At 41.3% G+C, this 22,148-nt stretch overlaps 1 protein-coding gene across 3 annotated transcripts in view; it reads right to left on the bottom strand.

The window, feature by feature from the left end:
- SRGAP3 (SLIT-ROBO Rho GTPase activating protein 3) overlaps positions 1-22,148 on the bottom strand; it is a 217,862-nt gene that overhangs the window by 41,841 nt on the left and 153,873 nt on the right. For all 3 annotated transcript variants that reach the window (XR_012247818.1, XM_073645018.1, XM_073645019.1), the window contains exons 7-9: positions 18,100-18,321; positions 17,917-18,018; positions 9,036-9,233 (exon numbers count right to left, since the gene is read on the bottom strand). Coding sequence is in view for 2 of the 3 variants with exons in the window: in XM_073645018.1 (XP_073501119.1) it covers positions 9,036-9,233; positions 17,917-18,018; positions 18,100-18,321 (522 nt within the window). In the remaining variant the exon portion in view is untranslated. The remainder of the gene's footprint in view (positions 1-9,035; positions 9,234-17,916; positions 18,019-18,099; positions 18,322-22,148) is intronic.

The raw sequence follows: 22,148 nt of genomic DNA, 5'->3' as shown, positions 1-22,148 counted from the left end.
TACATAGGAAGCAGTATTATAGTAGTTATATTCTTGTACATAGAGGGCAGTATTATAGTAGTTATAATCTTGTACATAGGGGGCAGTATTATAGTAGTTATATTCTTGAACATAGGAGCCAGTATTATAGTAGTTATATTCTTGTACATAGGGGCAGTATTATAGTAGTTATATTCTTGTACATAGGAGCAGTATTATAGTAGTTATATTCTTGTACATAGGGGCAGTATTATAGTAGTTATATTCTTGTATATAGGAGCAGTATTATAGTAGTTATATTCTTGTACATAGGGGCAGTATTATAGTAGTTATATTCTTGTACATAGGAAGCAGTATTATAGTAGTTATATTCTTGTACATAGGGGCAGTATTATAGTAGTTATATTCTTGTATATAGGGGCAGTATTATAGTAGTTATAGTCTTGTACATAGAGGCAGTATTATAGTAGTTATATTCTTGTACATAGGAAGCAGTATTTTAGTAGTTATATTCTTGTACATAGGAAGCAGTATTATAGTAGTTATATTCTTGTACATAGGGGCAGTATTATAGTAGTTATATTCTTGTATATAGGGGCAGTATTATAGTACTTATATTCTTGTACATAGGGGCAGTATTACAGTAGTTATATTCTTGTACATAGGAAGCAGTATTATAGTAGTTATATTCTTGTACATAGGGGCAGTATTATAGTAGTTATATTCTTGTATATAGAAGCAGTATTATAGTAGTTATACTCTTGTACATAGGGGGCAGTATTATAGTAGTTATATTCTTGTACATAGAGGCAGTATTATAGTAGTTATATTCTTGTACATAGGGGCAGTATTATAGTAGTTATATTCTTGTACATAGCAGCAGTATTATAGTAGTTATATTCTTGTACATAGGAAGCAGTATTATAGTAGTTATATTCTTGAACATAGGGGGAAGTATTATAGTAGTCATATTCTTGCACATAGGAGCAGTATTATAGTAGTTATATTCTTGTACATAGGGGGCAGTATTATAGTAATTATATTCTTGTACATAGGAGCAGTATTATAGTAGTTATATTCATGTACATAGGAGCAGTATTATAGTAGTTATATTCTTGTACATAGGGGGCAGTATTATAGTAGTTATATTCTTGTACATAGAGGCAGTATTATAGTAGTTATATTCTTGTACACAGGGGTCAGTATTATAGTAGTTATATTCTTGTACACAGGGGTCAGTATTATAGTAGTTATATTCTTGTACATAGGAGCAGTATTATAGTAGTTATATTCTTGTACATAGGAACAGTATTATAGTAGTTATATTCTTGTACATAGGAGCAGTATTACAGTAGTTATATTCTTGTACATAGGAGCAGTATTATAGTAGTTATATTCTTGTACATAAGGGGCAGTATTATAGTAGATATATTCTTGTACATAGGAGTAGTATTATAGTAGTTATATTCTTGTACATAGGGGGCAGTATTATAGTAATTATATTCTTGTACATAGGAGCAGTATTACAGTAGTTATATTCTTGTACATAGGAGCAGTATTATAGTAGTTATATTCTTGTACATAGGGGGCAGTATTATAGTAGTTATATTCTTGTACATAGAGGCAGTATTATAGTAGTTATATTCTTGTACATAGGAGGCAGTATTATAGTAGTTATATTCTTGTACACAGGGGTCAGTATTATAGTAGTTATATTCTTGTACACAGGGGTCAGTATTATAGTAGTTATATTCTTGTACATAGGAGCAGTATTATAGTAGTTATATTCTTGTACATAGGAACAGTATTATAGTAGTTATATTCTTGTACATAGGAGCAGTATTACAGTAGTTATATTCTTGTTCATAGGAGCAGTATTATAGTAGTTATATTCTTGTACATAAGGGGCAGTATTATAGTAGTTATATTCTTGTACATAGGGGGCAGTATTATAGTAGTTATTTTCTTGTACATAGGAGCAGTATTATAGTAGTTATATTCTTATATGTAGGTTCAGTATTATAGTAGTTATATTCTTGTACATAGAAGCAGCATTATAGTAGTTATATTCTTGTACATAGGAGCAGTATTATAGTAGTTGTATTCTTGTACATAGGGGGCAGTATTATAGTAGTTATATTCTTGTACATAGGGGCTGTATTATAGTAATTATATTCTTGTATATAGAGGGCAGTATTATAGTAGTTATATTCTTGTACATAGGGGGCTGTATTATAGTAGTTATATTCTTGTACATAGGAGCAGTATTATAGTAGTTATATTCTTGTACATAGGAGCAGTATTATAGTAGTTATATTCTTGTATATAGGAGCAGTATTATCTATATATATAATCGTCTTATCCCATCTGTCTGTCTATCTGTCTGTCTGTCCTGGAAATCCCGCGTCGCTCATTGGTCCGGCAGCGGCCAATCAGCGCCGCGGGATTTCTGAAAAAAGATGGCGGCCGTTAGCGGCTCATCTGGCGGACGGAGGTCAGCGGCGATGCAGCGGGGAGATGAGCGGAGGTAGCAGCACAACTACCCCGACCGGCGCCGCTGACCTCCATGCGGCTAACGTCGGAAGATCAGCGGCTTGGCCCGCTGATCTCCCGACAGCAAGTGTGAACGGAGGACCGGGGAGCGGCGCCGCCGGTCGGGATGCTTCTGCTGCGAGCAGCCGCTCATCTCCCGGCTTCTCGCAGCAGAAGAAGCCGCACAGGCAGCGCCGCTCCCCGGTCCTCGCTAATAAGGAGCCGCACAAGCCGCGCCGCTCCCGGGCCCACACTAATATGACGCTGATTGGTCGCGGTGGCCGACCGCGACCAATCAGCGAGATGGGCGGCAAATTTAAACGCCGCTCTGCTCATTGGTCGCGGCCGGCTACCGCGACCAATCAGCGAGATGGGCGACAAATTTAAACGCCGCTCTGCTCATTGGTCGCGGCCGGCCACCGCGACCAATCAGCGAGATGGGCGGCAAATCTAAACGCCGCTCTGCTGATTGGTCGAGGTGGCCGGCCGCGACCAATCGGCGATATAGGCTGCAAATTTAAACGCCGCTGTGCTGATTGGTCGCGGCCGCCGGCCGACTGCGACCAATCAGCGAGATTGGCGCCAAATGTAAACACCGCTGTGCTGATTGGTCGCGGCCGCCAGCCGACTGCGACCAATCAGCGAGATTGCCGCCAAATTTAAACAACGCTCTGCTGATTGGTTGATTTTATCGCCAAATTTAAACAAGCTCTCCGGTCCTCACTAACACAGTTCGCTGATTGGTCGCGGCCGCCACCCGTGACCAATCACCGATATTGCTGCCAAATTTAAACACCGTTTTGCTGATTGCGCCCGGTCGGCCGCATACATATTCTAGAATACCCGATGCGTTAGAATCGGGCCACCATCTAGTAGTAGTTATATTCTTGTACATAGGAGCAGTATTATAGTAGTTATATTCTTGTACATAGGAGCAGTATTATAGTAGTTATATACATACATAGGAGCAGTATTATAGTAGTTATATTCTTGTACATAGGGGCAGTATTATAGTAGTTATATTCTTGTATATAGGAGCAGTATTATAGTAGTTATATTCTTGTACATAGGGAGCAGTATTATAGTAGTTATATTCCTGTATATAGGGGGGGCAGTATTATAGTAGTTATATTCTTGTACATAGGAGCAGTATTATAGTAGTTATATTCTTGTACACAGGAGCAGTATTATAGTAGTTATATTCTTGTACATAGGAGCAGTATTATGGTAGTTATATTCTTGTAAGTAGGGGCTGTATTATAGTAGTTATATTCCTGTATATAGGGGGGGGCAGTATTATAGTAGTTATATTCTTGTACATAGGAGCAGTATTATAGTAGTTATATTCTTGTACATAGGAGCAGTATTATAGTAGTTATATTCTTGTACATAGGGGCAGTATTATAGCAGTTATATTCTTGTACATAGGGGCAGTATTATAGTAGTTATATCCCTGTACATAGGAGCAGTATTATAGTAGTTATATTCTTGTATACAGGAGCAGTATTATAGTAGTTATATTCTTGTACATAGGGAGCAGAATTATAGTAGTTATATTCTTGTACATAGGAGCAGTATTATTAGTAGTTATATTCTTGTACACAGGAGCAGTATTATAGTAGTTATATTCCTGTACATAGGGGGGCAGTATTATAGTAGTTATATTCTTGTACATAGGAGAAGTATTATAGTAGTTATATTCTTGTACACAGGAGCAGTATTACAGTAGTTATATTCCTGTACATAGGGGTGCAGTATTATAGTAGTTATATTCTTGTACATAGGAGAAGTATTATAGTAGTTATATTCTTGTACACAGGAGCAGTATTACAGTAGTTATATTCTTGTACATAGGGAGCAGTATTATAGTAGTTATATTCTTGTACATAGGAGCAGTATTATAGTAGTTATATTCTTGTACATAGGAGCAGTATTATAGTAGTTATATTCTTGTACATAGGGGCAGTATTATAGTAGTTATATTCTTGTACATAGGGGCAGTATTATAGTAGTTATATCCCTGTACATAGGAGCAGTATTATAGTAGTTATATTCTTGTATACAGGAGCAGTATTATAGTAGTTATATTCTTGTACATAGGGAGCAGTATTATAGTAGTTATATTCTTGTACATAGGGGCTGTATTATAGTAGTTATATTCCTGTATATAGGGGGGGCAGTATTATAGTAGTTATATTCGTGTACATAGGAGCAGTATTATAGTAGTTATATTCTTGTACACAGGAGCAGTATTATAGTAGTTATATTCCTGTACATAGGGGGGCAGTATTATAGTAGTTATATTCTTGTACATAGGGAGCAGTATTATAGTAGTTATATTCTTGTACATAGGAGCAGTATTATAGTAGTTATATTCTTGTACACAGGAGCAGTATTACAGTAGTTATATTCCTGTACATAGGGGTGCAGTATTATAGTAGTTATATTCTTGTACATAGGGAGCAGTATTATAGTAGTTATATTCTTGTACATAGGAGCAGTATTATAGTAGTTATATTCTTGTACATAGGAGCAGTATTATAGTAGTTATATTCTTGTACATAGGGAGCAGTAGTATAGTAGTTATATTCTTGTACATAGGAGCAGTATTATAGTAGTTATATTCCTGTACATAGGGGGCAGTATTATAGTAGTTATACTCTTGTACATAGGGAGCAGTATTATAGTAGTTATATTCTTGTACATAGGGAACAGTATTATAGTAGTTATATTCTTGTACACAGGAGCAGTATTATAGTAGTTATATTCCTGTACATAGGGGGGCAGTATTGTAGTAGTTATATTTTTGTACATAGGGAGCAGTATTATAGTAGTTATATTCTTGTACATAGGAGCAGTATTATAGTAGTTATATTCTTGTACATAGGGAGCAGTATTATAGTAGTTATATTCTTGTACATAGGAAGCAGTATTACAGTAGTTATATTCTTGTACATAGGAGCAGTATTATAGTAGTTATATTCTTGTACATAGGAAGCAGTATTATAGTAGTTATATTCTTGTACATAGGAAGCAGTATTACAGTAGTTATATTCTTGTACATAGGAGCAGTATTATAGTAGTTATATTCTTGTACATAGGGAGCAGTATTATAGTAGTTATATTCTTGTACATAGGAAGCAGTATTACAGTAGTTATATTCTTGTACATAGGGGCAGTATTATAGTAGTTATATTATTGTACATAGGAGCAGTATTATAGTAGTTATATTCTTGTACATAGGGAGCAGTATTATAGTAGTTATATTCTTGTACATAGGAAGCAGTATTACAGTAGTTATATTCTTGTACATAGGAGCAGTATTATAGTAGTTATATTCTTGTACATAGGGAGCAGTATTATAGTAGTTATATTCTTGTACATAGGAAGCAGTATTACAGTAGTTATATTCTTGTACATAGGGGCAGTATTATAGTAGTTATATTATTGTACATAGGGGCAGTATTATAGCAGTTATATTCTTGTACATAGGGGGCAGTATTATAGTAGTTATATTCTTGTACATAGGAGCAGTATTATAGTAGTTATATTCTTGTACATAGGATCAGTATTATAGTAGTTATATTCTTGTACATAGGGGGCAGTATTATAGTAGTTATATTCTTGTACATAGGAGCAGTATTATAGTAGTTATATTCTTGTACATAGGAGGCAGTATTATAGTAGTTATATTCTTGTACATAGGAGCAGTATTATAGTAGTTATACTCTTGTATATAGGACCAGTATTATAGCAGTTATATTCTTGTACATAGGAGCAGTATTATAGCAGTTATATTCTTGTACATAGGAGCAGTATTATAGTAGTTATATTCTTGTACATAGGAGCAGTATTATAGTAGTTATATTCTTGTACATAGGAGCAGTATTATAGTAGTTATATTCTTGTACATAGGGGCAGTATTATAGTAGTTATATTCTTGTACATAGGGACAGTATTATAGTAGTTATATTCTTGTATAAAGGAGCAGTATTATAGTAGTTATATTCTTGTACATAGGGAGCAGTATTATAGTAGTTATATTCTTGCACGTAGGGGCTGTATTATAGTAGTTATATTCCTGTATATAGGGGGGGCAGTATTATAGTAGTTATATTCTTGTACATAGGAGCAGTATTATAGTAGTTATATTCTTGTACATAGGAGCAGTATTATAGTAGTTATATTCTTGTACATAGGAGCAGTATTATAGTAGTTATATTCTTGTACACAGGAGCAGTATTATAGTTGTTATATTCCTGTACATAGGGGGGCAGTATTGTAGTAGTTATATTTTTGTACATAGGAGCAGTATTATAGTAGTTATATTCTTGTACATAGGAGCAGTATTATAGTAGTTATGTTCTTGTACATAGGGAGCAGTATTACAGTAGTTATATTCTTGTACATAGGAGCAGTATTATAGCAGTTATATTCTTGTACATAGGGGGCAGTATCATAGTAGTTATATTCTTGTACATAGGAGCAGTATTATAGTAGTTATATTCTTGTACACAGGAGCAGTATTATAGTAGTTATATTCTTGTACATAGGGGGCAGTATTATAGTAGTTATATTCTTGTACATAGGAGAAGTATTATAGTAGTTATATTCTTGTATATAGGTTCAGTATTATAGTAGTTATATTCTTGTACATAGGGGGCAGTATTATAGTAGTTATATTCTTGTACATAGAAGCAGTATTATAGTAGTTATATTCTTGTACATAGGAGCAGTATTATAGTAGTTATATTCTTGTACATAGGGGGCAGTTTTATAGTAGTTATATTCTTGTATATAGGTTCAGTATTATAGTAGTTATATTCCTCTACATAGGGGGCAGTATTATAGTAGTTATATTCTTGTACATATGGGCTGTATTATAGTAATTATATTCTTGTATATAGAGGGCAGTATTATAGTAGTTATATTCTTGTACATAGGAGCAGTATTATAGTAGTTATATTCTTGTACATAGGAGCAGTATTATAGTAGTTATATTCTTGTACATAGGGAGCAATATTATAGTAGTTATATTCTTGTACATAGGAGCAGTATTATAGTAGTTATATTCTAGTACATAGGGAGCAGTATTATAGTAGTTATATTCTTGTACATAGGGGCAGTATTATAGTAGTTATATTCTGTATATAGGGGGCAGTATTATAGTAGTTATATTCCTGTACATAGGGAGCAGTATTATAGTAGTTATATTCCTGTATATAAGGGGGGCAGTATTATAGTAGTTATATTCTTGTACACAGGAGCAGTACTATAGCAGTTATATTCCTGTACATAGGGGGGCAGTATTATAGTAGTTATATTCTTGTACATAGGAGAAGTATTATAGTAGTTATATTCTTTTACATAGAGGGCAGTATTATAATAGTTATATTCTTGTACATAGGGGCAGTATTATAGTAGTTATATTCTTGTACATAGGGGGCAGTATTATAGTAGTTATATTCTTGTACATAGGAGCAGTATTATAGTAGTTATATCCCTGTACATAGGGGGGCAGTATTATAGTAGTTATATTCTTGTACATAGGGGGCAGTATTATAGTAGTTATATTCTTGTACATAGGGTATTATAGTAGTTATATTCTTGTATATAGGGGGCAGTATTATAGTAGTTATATTCTTGTACATAGGGGGTAGTATTATAGTATTTATATTCTTGTACATAGGGGGCAGTATTATAGTAGTTATATTCTTGTATATCGGGGAGCAGTATTATAGTAGCTATATTCTTGTACATAGGGAGCAGTATTATAGTAGCTATATTCTTGTACATAGGGGGCAGTATTATAGTAGTTATAGTCTTGTATATAGGGGGCAGTATTATAGTAGTTATATTCTTGTATATAGGGGGCAGTATTATAGTAGTTATATTCCTGTGTATAGGGGAAGTATTATAGTAGTTATATTCTTGTACATAGGGTATTATAGTAGTTATAGTCTTGTATATAGGGGGCAGTATTATAGTAGTTATATTCTTGTACATAGGGGAAGTATTATAGCAGTTATGTTCTTGTACATAGGAGCAGTATAACAGTAGTTATATTCTTGTATATAGGGGGCAGTATTATAGTAGTTATATTCCTGTGTATAGGGGAAGTATTATAGTACCTGTACAGTGTAACTTGAGGATAATTACTGCAGCAAAGAGGTCAATAATAATTTGTATGAAATTGCTTTTAAATGTCATGGTATCTTTTCTCGGGAACATACTTCCTAAATTGGAATATTCTGGATGAATCACATCTGGGGATATATGACTTTACCTCCTCTATTATACTGCTGGATATTATCGCTGGGATACATGATATTGTGCAGGCGCAGGATCTGGCTTGTGTAACTAGAATTCTGTTCAGCATATGACCTGGATGAATTGAATTTTCTCTACTTCCTCACAGCCATTAGTAGATCATTTTTCTCCGGGTCATAACTGATCTATTACATTGGACCATAGGACGATATTGGGTGAAAATGACCCCATTGAATGACACAAGCGTCTCTTACTGAGAAGTAGAAGCTCTCGGTCTCCTGCTGGTTGGCTCTTCTCTTGGAGATGTTCAGTTTGCTCATATAAGTCTCGGAGGCAGCGGATTTGATGGACTCGGTGGAGCGACTGTGCTGGAAGGCATCAGATACGTCAAAGTCCTCCACCGTCAACATGTCCTGCAAAGTTTGCATGGTTGCATCCAGGGTCTTCCTCACCTGTCCAGCAGATACAATTAATTGGTTGGGATCAGATAAGGTCACGTACAAGTGATTTACTATAAAAAGCCAATGCTATTTCAATAATCTCTGTGAAAGCTGCAGTGGAGGCCATATTTGTTGTTCCCCAACTTTCCCATAGTCCGGAACTGAAAATCTGCCTGGTTATTATAGAAATACAGGACAAGACATGGCTGAACAGAATCATTATTAGCTTGACAGATGAGGACGATTCAAGGACCTAAAGTATTTCATATGCAAAACAAAGCGAGCAATTGTGTCAGAGCAGAGAGCGGGATTGATAGTGGCGGCCCCCCCGGGGCACAACTCTGTTTAATCACCTCATCTGCCAACTCTATTAACACGAAAACCCGAAGGAGGAGGAGGAGGAGGAGGACGGAAGAGAGGAAAGAGAATAGAGTGCAAGAGCTGAAGCGGAATGAACTACATATACAATGTATATAAAGAAAAGATACAGCGCCCTGCACACAGGCACACGCTGCATTCTGCAGAACTAAAGTCTGTGACACGGAATGATACTTTGTGACATTATTAGCAACACAGAATATTGCAGGTCACAATATACCATTATGTGAGACAGAATACCATTTTCTGACATTATTTTCTTGTACTATTTAACTATTCCTGTTTCAGAAAACTTTGCAGAAATCAATAGTACAAGTGAATATAAGAAACTCTGTAATAAATTTTAGCAGTGAAATCTGCTTTCTCCACTTATGAGCCACTTCTTCTGCCTCCTGAATTCATGAGTCACTCTAAACAATGCTAAAATCCATCCTGCTTGAAACAAAACAGAATACCAGCTCACTGAGGGAGCAGATTACAGATGGTTATTGAAGTATATATGGACAGTAGGAGGATGGAGTAGGAGTGAGAGGCAGAGACACGTAAAGACCCATGCTGCTGCTCTCTATTGTTTATCTCACCCCCAGAGCTAATTTCACAGTTACACTGCTCAGTACTGCTGTATTATATCCTCATTGATGCTACTGTTTTTTAGTAAATATTTTATCTCACCCCAGAGATGGATTCACAGATACACTTTTCAATCTTGCTGTATAATTTCCTCCATGTTTCAGATTTCTAGTAAGTGTTGTAGCAATGCCAGGTAGGCTTGGGTTAAATCCTAGCTCTGCGGGCTTGGATTAGTACACCTGGCTAGCACTGCATATAAACAGGCTAGGTATTCATCTGAGTTAGTCTGCTGGGGAGGCAGAGCAAACTGGATGTGTCTTGAAGTTGAAGAAAGAAACAAGCCAGAATCTCTGAGAAGAGTCTGCACAGGCCGTGTGCACCGAACTGCAAGTATCAGTGGTTACTATGGGTGATAGCAGTTTTGTTTGACCGAGCCGAGGCTAGCTCTGCAGTGTCTAACGTAGTCAGGGTCTATACTGTCTAGTTAGCGCCTGGACAAGGCTAGGGATTTACGTTTATGATTTTGTTGTTTTGGTGCTGTGCAACCTGTGGAAAGCAATAAAAGACGGATTTTGGTAAGACTTTACCTGTAAAATCCTTTTCAGCGAAGGAAGGAAGGGAGACACAGATCCATTACTAGTGGGTAGGCGGAGCCCCACAGGATAGTTCACCTCAGATTTATAAAAAGTGACGACCGGCCCCTCCAGCCTAGGCTCCTCCTACTCCCATGATTCTCCAGTCCGTACACAAGCTAAGGAAGAGCAGATAACACCAGCGGAGCAACACAACCTCTTCTGAAAGGTTATGCATATAGCAGAAGAAACCACATAGTCCCAGTTACTACTCACTAGACCTGACAACTGCGATGAGCTGGCAATGCTGGAACAGAGCCTTTGCGCGCCAACCCCAACCCAGATAACCGCCATCAGAGAGGGGTCGCTCCGCATCTGAAACACTATAATAAACTTCTGCCATGGGAGGGCGCTGTGTCTCCCTTCCTTCCTTCGCTGAAAAGGATTTTACAGGTAAGGTCTTACCAAAATCCGTCTTTCAGCAGCAGAAGGGAAGGAAGGGAGACACAGATCCATTACTAGTGGGACGTCCCAAAGCAGTCCAGAACTCAAGGGTGGGAAAAACAGTGGCAGAATCGCCAACTCCTCAACAACTTAGATAAACGCGCTAAACACACGTTAAAGAGATATCCTAAACCACCGCCGCCTGCAGGACCCTGCGTCCCAAGGCCGCATCAGCTGAAGCACTGACGTCCACCTTATAAAACTTTGTAAAGGTGTGAACGGAGCGCCAGGTAGCCGCCCGGCAGGGCTGAGCTGCAGAGGCCCCTTGACGAAAAGCCCACGACGAACCCACAGCTCTCGTGGAGTGAGCTCGAACCTTAATCGGACAAGGCTCGCCCTTGAGCCGGTACGCCTCTAGGATAGCCAACCGTGTCCACCGAGCTATAGTGACTTTGGAAGCCCGCTGACCACGCCAACGACCAGCAGGAATCACAAAAAGAGAGTCCGACTTCCGAAACCCTTGCGTGATCGCAAGATAGAACTTTAACGCCCGTACTAAATCCAACGAGTGCAAGGCCCGCTCCTTTGAATTCCTCGGTTCTGGACAAAGTGAGGGCAACACGATGTCCTGATTGACATGGAAACGTGAGACCACTTTAGGCAGAACGTCACAACGGGTGCGAAGCACCACGCGATCCGGATGGAATTCCAGAAAAGGGGGCGAGCAAGAAAGTGCCGCCAACTCAGAAACCCTTCTCAAGGAGGTGACCGCTACCAGGAAGGCCACCTTCCAAGAAAGCAAATAAAGCGTAGCAGAATCCATAGGCTCAAAAGGCCCATGCTGAAGAGCCTCCAAGACTATATTGAGCCGCCAAGGAGCCACAAACGTCTTCCGAGGCGGAAACTGACGAGTTACCCCGCGAAAAAAGGAACGCACATCCCTGTGCGAGGCAATAGCCTTCCGAAAAAGCAAGGATAGAGCAGATACCTGACCCCGCAAGATACTAACTGCCAGACCCTTGTCCAACCCATATTGCAGGAAACCCAATAAGTTGGGAATGGAAAAAATCCTCCGGTTTCTTGACGATTCAGAACACCACGAAAAGAAGGCCTCCCAAGTTTTGTGATAAACCCTACTCGTAGCAGGACCTCTGGCTGCTCGCAAGGTGGAAATGACCTCGGCTGAAAACCCTCGACGGGTCAAGATTTCGGTCTCAAGAGCCACGCCGTCAAACGAAGAGACTTCAGGTCCGGATGACGAATGGGAACTTGGGTTAACAGGTCCGGACGAAGAGGTAGTGGAAAAGGAGGCGCTGCCTGAAGAGACACCAGCGTTGAAAACCACGCCCTCCTTGGCCAATCCGGCGCCACCAAAATTGCCGAAATTCGCTCGAGTTTGATCCGCCGAATCACTAGAGGCAGTAAGGATACCGGCAGAAACACGTAGATCAGCTCAAACTGGTCCCACGGGGCTACTAGAGCATCTACCGCCACGGCCTCAGGGTCCTTGTACCTGGACATGAACGTCGGAATCCTGGCATTCAGCCTGGATGCCATCAAATCCACTTGGGGAGTCCCCCAACGGGAGCACAGCAGTGCAAACACTTCCGGATGAAGACTCCATTCTCCGGGATCCATTTGCTCGCGACTGAGAAAGTCGGCTGTGATATTCCGCACTCCTGGGATGTGAATCGCGGAGATGGCTGGAACCCTGGAATCGGCCCATACCATGATACGAGAGACCTCCATCATGAGTCTGGAACTCCTCGTCCCGCCCTGATGGTTGATATACGCGACCGCTGTCGCATTGTCCATCTGAACTCGGACTGGCAGACCGCTCAAAGGGACCGTCCAATGACGGAGGTAGAGAAAAATCGCCCTCAACTCCAGGATGTTGATCGGCAGAGAAGACTCTTCTGACGACCAGACCCCCTGAATCCAGAGATTGTTCCAAACTGCCCCCCAGCCCGTCAGGCTGGCATCGGTGGTTATGACCGACCACCGTGGAAGGAGGAAAGATTTCCCCAGGGATAACATCTCCGGACGTAACCACCATCCGAGAGACTCTCGCACCCTGCGGGAGATAATGACACTGCGATCCAGCGAAGCCGGCGATCGATCCCAAAGGGTCAGAATGAGATCTTGGAGACCCCTGGAATGAAATTGAGCAAACGGTACCGCCTCCATTGTCGCCACCATCAGACCCAGAAGGCGCATACACCTTCGAAGGGACATTGCCGTCGTCGACCTCATGGCTTGAACCTGGTGACGAAGGTTCGCTTGTTTGTCCGGAGGCAGGGACACCACTGCCCGTACCGTGTCGAAATGCATTCCCAGGAACAGGATTGACTGTGACAGCTCCAGAGATGACTTTTTCCAATTGACCAGCCACCCGAAGTCTTCCAGGTGCTGAAGGGATAGATCGCGAGCTGTCACCGCCTCCTCCGCTGTGGATGACACTATCAACAGGTCGTCCAGGTAGGGAAGAATCGTAACCCCTTGTCTTCGGAGAATCGCCATAAGTGGCGCCAGAATTTTTGTAAAAACCCTGGGCGCCGAGGCCAACCCGAACGGCAGGGCCACAAACTGATAATGAGCCTGACCTATGGCAAAACTCAGGAAGCGCTGGTGGGCCCTTCCAATGGGGACATGCAAATAGGCGTCGCGGATGTCGATTGACACCAAAAAATCGTACTGTGACAGGGCCGCCACAACAGAGCGAAGAGATTCCATGCGGAACTTCCGGGTCCGGACATGAAGATTCAACTCTTTGAGATCCAGACTGGGGCGAAACTTGTCCTCCTTTTTGGGAACCACAAAGAGGTTGGAGTAAAACCCCCTTCCCCGGTCCTCCGGTGGAACCGTAACCACTACGCCGTTCTGCAGAAGAGAATCGACCTCCCGCAGCAGTGCAGCTGCCAGCTTGGGCTCGGACGGGATGCGAGACTGGCAAAACCTGTCTGGGGGTCGAGAATGAAACTCTATGAAATAGCCTGCCGACATAACCCGCGTCACCCAGGCGTCCGATACGTGGAATGCCCAAGTCGACTCGAATTAGAGCAGACGACCCCCCACCCGGGGAACCCTCGGGTGAGCACCTGGCGTCAGTCCGCCTTAGCGGGCTTTTTGTCAGTTTCCCGTTTGTCTTGACGGAAATTCTGTTTCCAGGGAGTATGGGATTTTTGAGAGGTCTTCTTTCCGGAAGACGAGGGATGACCCGATCCCCAAGAGGGCTGACCAAACCGTCCCCTGGGCCGAAAGGACCGACGACCACCACCGACACTAGACTTGCCAGACGGAGACGCCGCTGCTCTCCGCTGCGGCAAAGCCGTATCCTTTGCTTTGGCCTTAGCAATCAGCTCCGTGAGGTCAGAACCAAAAAGCTGACCGCCCTTGTACGCCAAACTCAGCAAACCTTGCTTGGATACAGCGTCTCCAGTCCACGGCCGAGGATTGCGCTCTGGACAGAACCGAAGTAGTATCCAGAACTGCGTCTCTGCCATATCGGGCCACCTCTTCCAACAACTGGATGAGCCTTTCTATCTCCGATAACGGGGTCCCATCTTGCCACGCCGTCCGTAGCTGATCCAACCACCGCAGAGACGCCTCACCAGCACACATGGCTCCTAAAGACGCTCGGAATCCATGACCCGCGGCCTCGTAGATGGATTTTGCCGCTAACTCTGTCTTTCTGTCTAGCGGATCCTGCAGACTCGCCTTCCCTTTAACAGGAAGCAGAGAAGATTTGCTCAGCTGAGATAAAGGAAAGTCCACCTCAGGAGAGGGAACCCAATTAGCGACCGTCTCCGTGGAACAGGGGTACAGAGCATCAAAAATCCGTGTCCCCTGAAAACGCTTATCCAGACACAGGCGTTCTTTCTCCACCGCCTCGCTAAGCTCATCGAGTGATGGCAGAGTCGACCGAGTCCGACGCGACTCCTGAAACAGCCGGGCTGACTTACCAGGGCGTCTCGATACCTCATCAGGCAACTGTAACGCCTCTCTCATAGCCACAATAAAGGCATCCACGCGGCCCAAAAGCGAAGCAGAGCGCCCCTGCCGATCCTCTTCGTCAGAATCGGAGATTTCCCCAGCAGAGCTTGTCGGAGTTTCTGAGGCCTCCGTCTCGCTGTGCGGAGGGGACAGTACCGGCCTGTGGCGCTTCTTGCCACGAGAAGTCTGTTGGGATTTAGTTGATACCCAATGACCTAGAAGGCCAGACAGGCTATCAATGGAGTGAGTGAGCGCCTCCACTTTAACATCACTGAGCCCCTCGACCAGCGTTAAACTTGACGCCGTCGAGGACTCCTGCGTGTCAGATACGCGAGACAGATCCTGAAGCGGACCTGGGAGGCGGTCCGCGCCTTCTGGACCCTGATCCGACATGCCCTCACACAGAAATTTGAAAGGCCGAATAACCCCTTAAAGGTGTGGTCAGTAACTAGGACAGAGTGATCCTGTACCACAGCCTGTTCTTCCCAGGGGAAACCAAGCGCTGAAGGGTTACAGCTCCTCTAGGAGAGTAAGCTACCCCAGCTACTCGACAGAGCAAGGTTTAAGGGTTAACTGCCTTCGAGGGGTTAATGCTGCAGACTGCGGACAACCTCTGCTTTTTTAAAAGAGGTGTGCGAGCCCCAGAAATACCTCAGCTGAGAGGTAACAGCGGCAGGTACAGCACAGTCTGACTACCTTAACAGGGTTGCAGAGAGGTGCCCCGCGCTGCGGAGGTGAGAGAGGAACCTTCTGCCTTAAAGACAGAAGCGACTCACCCAGCTGGCGGTGGTGACTGCTCTTCCCGGTCGGAATGAGGGAGAGAGAGACGAGAGACGAGCTAGGAGCAGGAGGACGCCGCTCAGTATGGCCACCACGCATGAAGAAGCCGGAAGAGGAAGGGGCGGGAACCGCTCCGGCGCGCGCTTAGACCGCTTCCTGCCCGAGAAAGACAGGCAGCCGAGGAGACGCGAGGCCAAGCCCCCCGCCGCCGTTCAAAAAAGCGCGCGGCTTCTCCGTCCTCCGCTCCCGCTCGTCTGACACCTCACTGCAGGGATTCCACCTGCGGATAAAAAGAAAAAAACAGCAGTCACCGCATTGATTAAAGTAACAGCGGCTGCCGCAGCAGCCGCTGAAGGACTCATACATACTGAGCACTTACCCAGCTGAGCGCCACAGGGACCCCCAGGGATGTGTGGCGCCGTGGCCCTTAGCTTCCCCCACGGCGGAGCGCGCAGGGACCCCACAGGCGCGGTTTGCGTCTCCACCAGGAAGCGTCCTGTATCCCCCGGGGCCGGCGCCTTAGGGGGTACGCAGATCCTCCAGGGGAGGGGTGGGGGTCCCAGCAGCGCTGAGACCCCCTGAGACCTCTAGACCATGGGGGGTCCAGGTCTCCGGGATAAAAATAACAAAATCTTCTGAGGAGCTGCAAAGGCAGCGACTATCCTCTGGGACCTCAAATTTTAGACTGGAGAATCATGGGAGTAGGAGGAGCCTAAGCTGGAGGGGCCGGTCGTCACTTTTTCTAATCTGAGGTGAACTATCCTGTGGGGCTCCGCCAACCCACTAGTAATGGAGCTGTGTCTCCCTTCCTTCCCTTCTGCTGCTGAAAACTGAATTTTATTGGACCAAAACTCCTTGCCCTGTAAGTTGCCAAGGAGTACTATAAGCTGGAAGTGGAGATTCTGCCATGTTTGGGTGTCGCCCTGGCAGTCCAAGCATAACGGGTGCACCTCTGGTGCTACCAAAGGGACAAACCAAACCTCCCCGCTCCCAGATGTTCAACGTGTTATACCTGGTGCAAAAATGGCTACAGCCTGAGACCTGTCCCCCAGCACAGATGGTGGGAAGAGTGGTGGTGGACCAGTTAGAGCCAATGGACTGCGGTGTAGGCTGGCACTGCTCCTACTTGGCCTGCCTTGCCTGCAGTGCTGTTCCTCATCCTTTCAATGGGCCCCAAGTGTGCCAGGTAACAGTGAAAGGGGTGCAAGTGACTGGTCTCCTGGAGTCTGGAAGTTTGGTAACCCTGGTAAGGGCCACACTCCCACATGTGTCAGTTCCCGGGATGGTGATGTACATTAGGTGTATTCAATGAAAGACATCAAAACCTTTCCTGTGGCCCAGGTTGACAATGTCCTCCCTGGTGCTGCTTCTTTCTATTAAATGTTTTAGCTCGTCCCAGAGCTAGATTCACAGCAACACTTGTTATTCCTGCTCTACAATATTCTCCACGTTGCAGATTTCTATTAAGTGTTTTATCTCACTCCAGTGCAAGATTTACAATTACATTTTTCAGTCCTGTAGTATAATGTTCTTCATGATGCAGCTTTCTAGTAAGTGTTTTATCTTATCCCAGTGCTGGATACACATTTACTCTGCTCAATCCTGCTGTAAAATGTCCTCCACTCCTCTGCTGCATCTGAACATGTGTTACATAGAGGCAGGAGAGCAGGAATTTCTCCTGTCTGTGTGTGTTGTGTATGACAGACACAATAGCAGCTCGTCTACACCCACTAGCTCAGAAGCAACTGAAAACTCAGCAGAGGGGAAAACTGAAGGATACAAGTTATATAATGTACAAAATTTGTCATTTCTCATGTGCACATGACAGCTTATCCTGAAAATTACCTGAAACAACAAGTAAGCTTTTAGACCCTGTGCCTTAGATGGAAGACCTGTTGTTTTTTGTATGGGCACCAGGTATTATCCTTACATAAGAGACATAAGTATACTGAAGTTACCTCCTCGTTTTCGATCTTCAGGGTCATTAGCCGGGATTGTAGTTGATGGTAACGCACCAGGAGCTCCATCTGTACCGGCTGCTGAGCGCTCACCTGGCACACCTGCAAAGCAGCATCATGGATTATTCTAGCAATTAAAGAACCTTTACGACTGGGGTCGTCATAAGCAGCACAACTACACACCTCATCATCCATGTGAGGCTGGAAGTCAAATTTTAGCGGAGGACAGAAAACTTGGTTGCACAAATCCATGACTTTATGCTTGTCGCTGCGGGCGTCCAGATTATCAACTGCATTCTCAATGATATCTAGACCTTCATGGCGGGAAGTCTCCAAGTTATACTCCGCGGAGAGGTAAGTGCGGAAAGTGCGAGCAAGGCTGGCATGAAAGCCCAGGTCACAGCACTGGCAAAACGGAAAAACCGGAGACATTAATGTGGCAGCAATTCCAAGCTGCAATGTAGAACTCAATACAAAATGTAATTATAGGCAATCAAAATCCTGGGATACAAACAGCGCGATCATCACTAGAGACTCGTGACAAGAGATGTAGAAACAGAAAATGGGAGAATCCAGAGAAATGTATTTATACGACGACATAACAAAGCAGAGACACGGTCATAAAAGTATATGCAAAGTCACAATAAACTAGTACCGCAAATACAATACATCTCTGATGATTTATAATAGCTATACTCTTGTACATAAGGGGTCAGTATTATAGTAGTTATATTCTTGTACATAGGAGCAGTATTATGGTAGTTATATTCTTGTACATAGGAGCAGTATTATAGTAGTTATATTCTTGTACATAGGAGCAGTATTATGGCAGTTATATTCTTGTACATAGGGGGCAGTATTATAGTAGTTATATTCTTGTACATAGGAGCAGTATTATAGTAGTTATATTCTTGTACATAGGGAGCAGTATTATAGTAGTTATATTCTTGTACATAGGGAGCAGTATTATAGTAGTTATATTCTTGTACATAGGGGGCAGTATTATAGTAGTTATATTCTTGTACATAGGGGGCAGTATTATAGTAGTTATATCTGCTACATAGGGGGCAGTATTATAGTAGTTATATTCTTGTACATAGGTGGCAGTATTATAGTAGTTATATTCTTGTACATAGGAGCAGTATTATAGTAGTTATATTCTTGTACATAGGAGCAGTATTATGGTAGTTATATTCTTGTACATAGGAGCAGTATTATAGTAGTTATATTCTTGTACATAGGAGCAGTATTATGGCAGTTATATTCTTGTACATAGGGGGCAGTATTATAGTAGTTATATTCTTGTACATAGGAGCAGTATTATAGTAGTTATATTCTTGTACATAGGAGCAGTATTATAGTAGTTATATTCTTGTACATAGGAGCAGTATTATGGTAGTTATATTCTTGTACATAGGGGGGCAGTATTATAGTAGTTATATTCTTGAACATAGGGGGCAGTATTATAGCAGTTATATTCTTGTACATAGGAGCAGTATTATAGTAGTTATATTCTTGTACATAGGGGCAGTATTATAGTAGTTATATTCTTGTACATAGGAGCAGTATTATGGTAGTTATATTCTTGTACATAGGGGGGCAGTATTATAGTAGTTATATTGTTGTACATAGGAGCAGTATTATAGTAGTTATATTCTTGTACATGGGGGCAGTATTATAGTAGTTATATTCTTGTACATAGGGGGCAGTATTATAGCAGTTATATTCTTGTACATAGAAGCAGTATTATAGTAGTTATATTCTTGTACATAGGAGCAGTATTATGGTAGTTATATTCTTGTACATAGGGGGGCAGTATTATAGTAGTTATATTGTTGTACATAGGAGCAGTATTATAGTAGTTATATTCTTGTACATGGGGGCAGTATTATAGCAGTTATATTCTTGTACATAGGGGGCAGTATTATAGCAGTTATATTCTTGTACATAGGAGCAGTATTATAGTAGTTATATTCTTGTACATAGGGGCAGTATTATAGTAGTTATATTCTTGTACATAGGAGCAGTATTATGGTAGTTATATTCTTGTACATAGGGGGGCAGTATTATAGTAGTTATATTGTTGTACATAGGAGCAGTATTATAGTAGTTATATTCTTGTACATGGGGGCAGTATTATAGTAGTTATATTCTTGTACATAGGAGCAGTATTATAGTAGTTATATTCCTGTACATAGGGAGCAGTATTATAGCAGTTAAATTCTTGTACATAGGGGGCAGTATTATAGTAGTTATATTCTTGTACATAGGGGCAGTATTATAGTAGTTATATTCTTGCACATAGGAGCAGTATTATAGTAGTTATATTCTTGTACATAGGAGCAGTATTATAGTAGTTATATTCTTGTACATAGGGGCAGCATTATAGTAGTTATATTCTTGTACATAGGTGGCAGTATTATAGTAGTTATATACTTGTACATAGGGGGCAGTATTATAGTAGTTATATTCTTGTACATAGGAGCAGTATTATAGTAGTTATATTCTTGTACATAGGGGCAGTATTATAGTAGTTATATTCTTGTACATAGGAGCAGTATTATAGCAGTTATATTCTTGTACATAGGAGCAGTATTATAGCAGTTATATTCTTGTATATAGGAGCAGTATTATAGTAGTTATATTCTTGTACATAGAGGGCAGTATTATAGTAGTTATATTTTTGTACATAGGGAGCAGTATTATAGTAGTTATATTCTTGTACACAGGGTTCAGTATTATAGTAGTTATATTCTGTTACACAGGGGGCAGTATTACAGTAGTTATATTCTTGTACATAGGGGGCAGTATTACAATAGTTATATTCTTGTACATAGGGGGCAGTATTACAGTAGTTATATTCTTGTACATAGGGGGCAGTATTATAATAGTTATGTTCTTGTACATAGGAGCAGTATTATAGTAGTTATATTCTTGTACATAGGGGGCAGTATTATAGTAGTTATGTTCTTGTACATAGGAGCAGTATTATTGTAGTTATATTCTTGTACATAGGGGGCAGTATTACAATAGTTATATTCTTGTACATAGGGGGCAGTATTACAGTAGTTATATTCTTGTACATAGGGGGCAGTATTATAGTAGTTATGTTCTTGTACATAGGAGCAGTATTATAGTAGTTATATTCTTGTACACAGGGGGCAGTATTATAGTAGTTATATTCTTGTACATAGGAGCAGTATTATAGTAGTTATATTCTTGTACATAGGAGCAGTATTATGGTAGTTATATTCTTGTACATAGGGGCAGTATTATAGTAGTTATATTCTTGTACATAGGGGGCAGTATTACAGTAGTTATATTCCTGTATATAGGAGCAGTATTATAGTAGTTATATTCTTGTACATAGGGGGCAGTATTATAGTAGTTATATTCTTGTACATAGGGGCAGTATTATAGTAGTTATATTCTTGTACATAGGGGGCAGTATTATAGTAGTTATATTCTTGTACATAGGGAACAGTATTATAGTAGTTATATTCTTGTACAGAGGGGGCAGTATTATAGTAGTTATATTCTTGTACACGGGGCAGTATTATAGTAGTTATATTCTTGTACATAGGGGGCAGTATTACAGTAGTTATATTCTTGTACATACGGGGCAGTATTACAGTAGTTATATTCTTGTTCATAGGAGCAGTATTATAGTAGTTATATTCTTGTACATAGGGGGCAGTATTATAGTAGTTATATTCCTGTACATAGGAGCAGTATTACAGTAGTTATATTCTTGTACATAGGGGGCAGTATTATAGTAGTTATATTCCTGTACATAGGAGCAGTATTACAGTAGTTATATTCTTGTACAGAGGGGGCAGTATTATAGTAGTTATATTCTTGTACACAGGGGGCAGTATTATAGTAGTTATATTCTTGTACATAGGGGGCAGTATTACAGTAGTTATATTCTTGTACATAGGGGGCAGTATTACAGTAGTTATATTCTTGTACATAGGGGGCAGTATTATAGTAGTTATATTCCTGTACATAGGGGGCAGTATTATAGTGGTTATATTCTTGTAAATAGGAGCAGTATTATAGTAGTTATATTCTTGTACATAGGAGCAGTATTACAGTAGTTATATTCTTGTACATAGGGGGCAGTATTATAGTAGTTATATTTTTGTACATAGGGGGCAGTATTATAGTAGTTATATTCTTGTACATAGGGGCAGTAGTATAGTAGGTTTCACAGGGCTGAGGTGTTGCCT

Source organism: Phyllobates terribilis, unplaced genomic scaffold (genome assembly GCF_046119375.1).
Source record: "Phyllobates terribilis strain yellow unplaced genomic scaffold, ASM4611937v1 Scaffold_8__6_contigs__length_399053987, whole genome shotgun sequence".
NCBI classification, from domain to species: domain Eukaryota; kingdom Metazoa; phylum Chordata; class Amphibia; order Anura; family Dendrobatidae; genus Phyllobates; species Phyllobates terribilis.
This window is presented reverse-complemented; position numbering and strand designations above follow the sequence as displayed.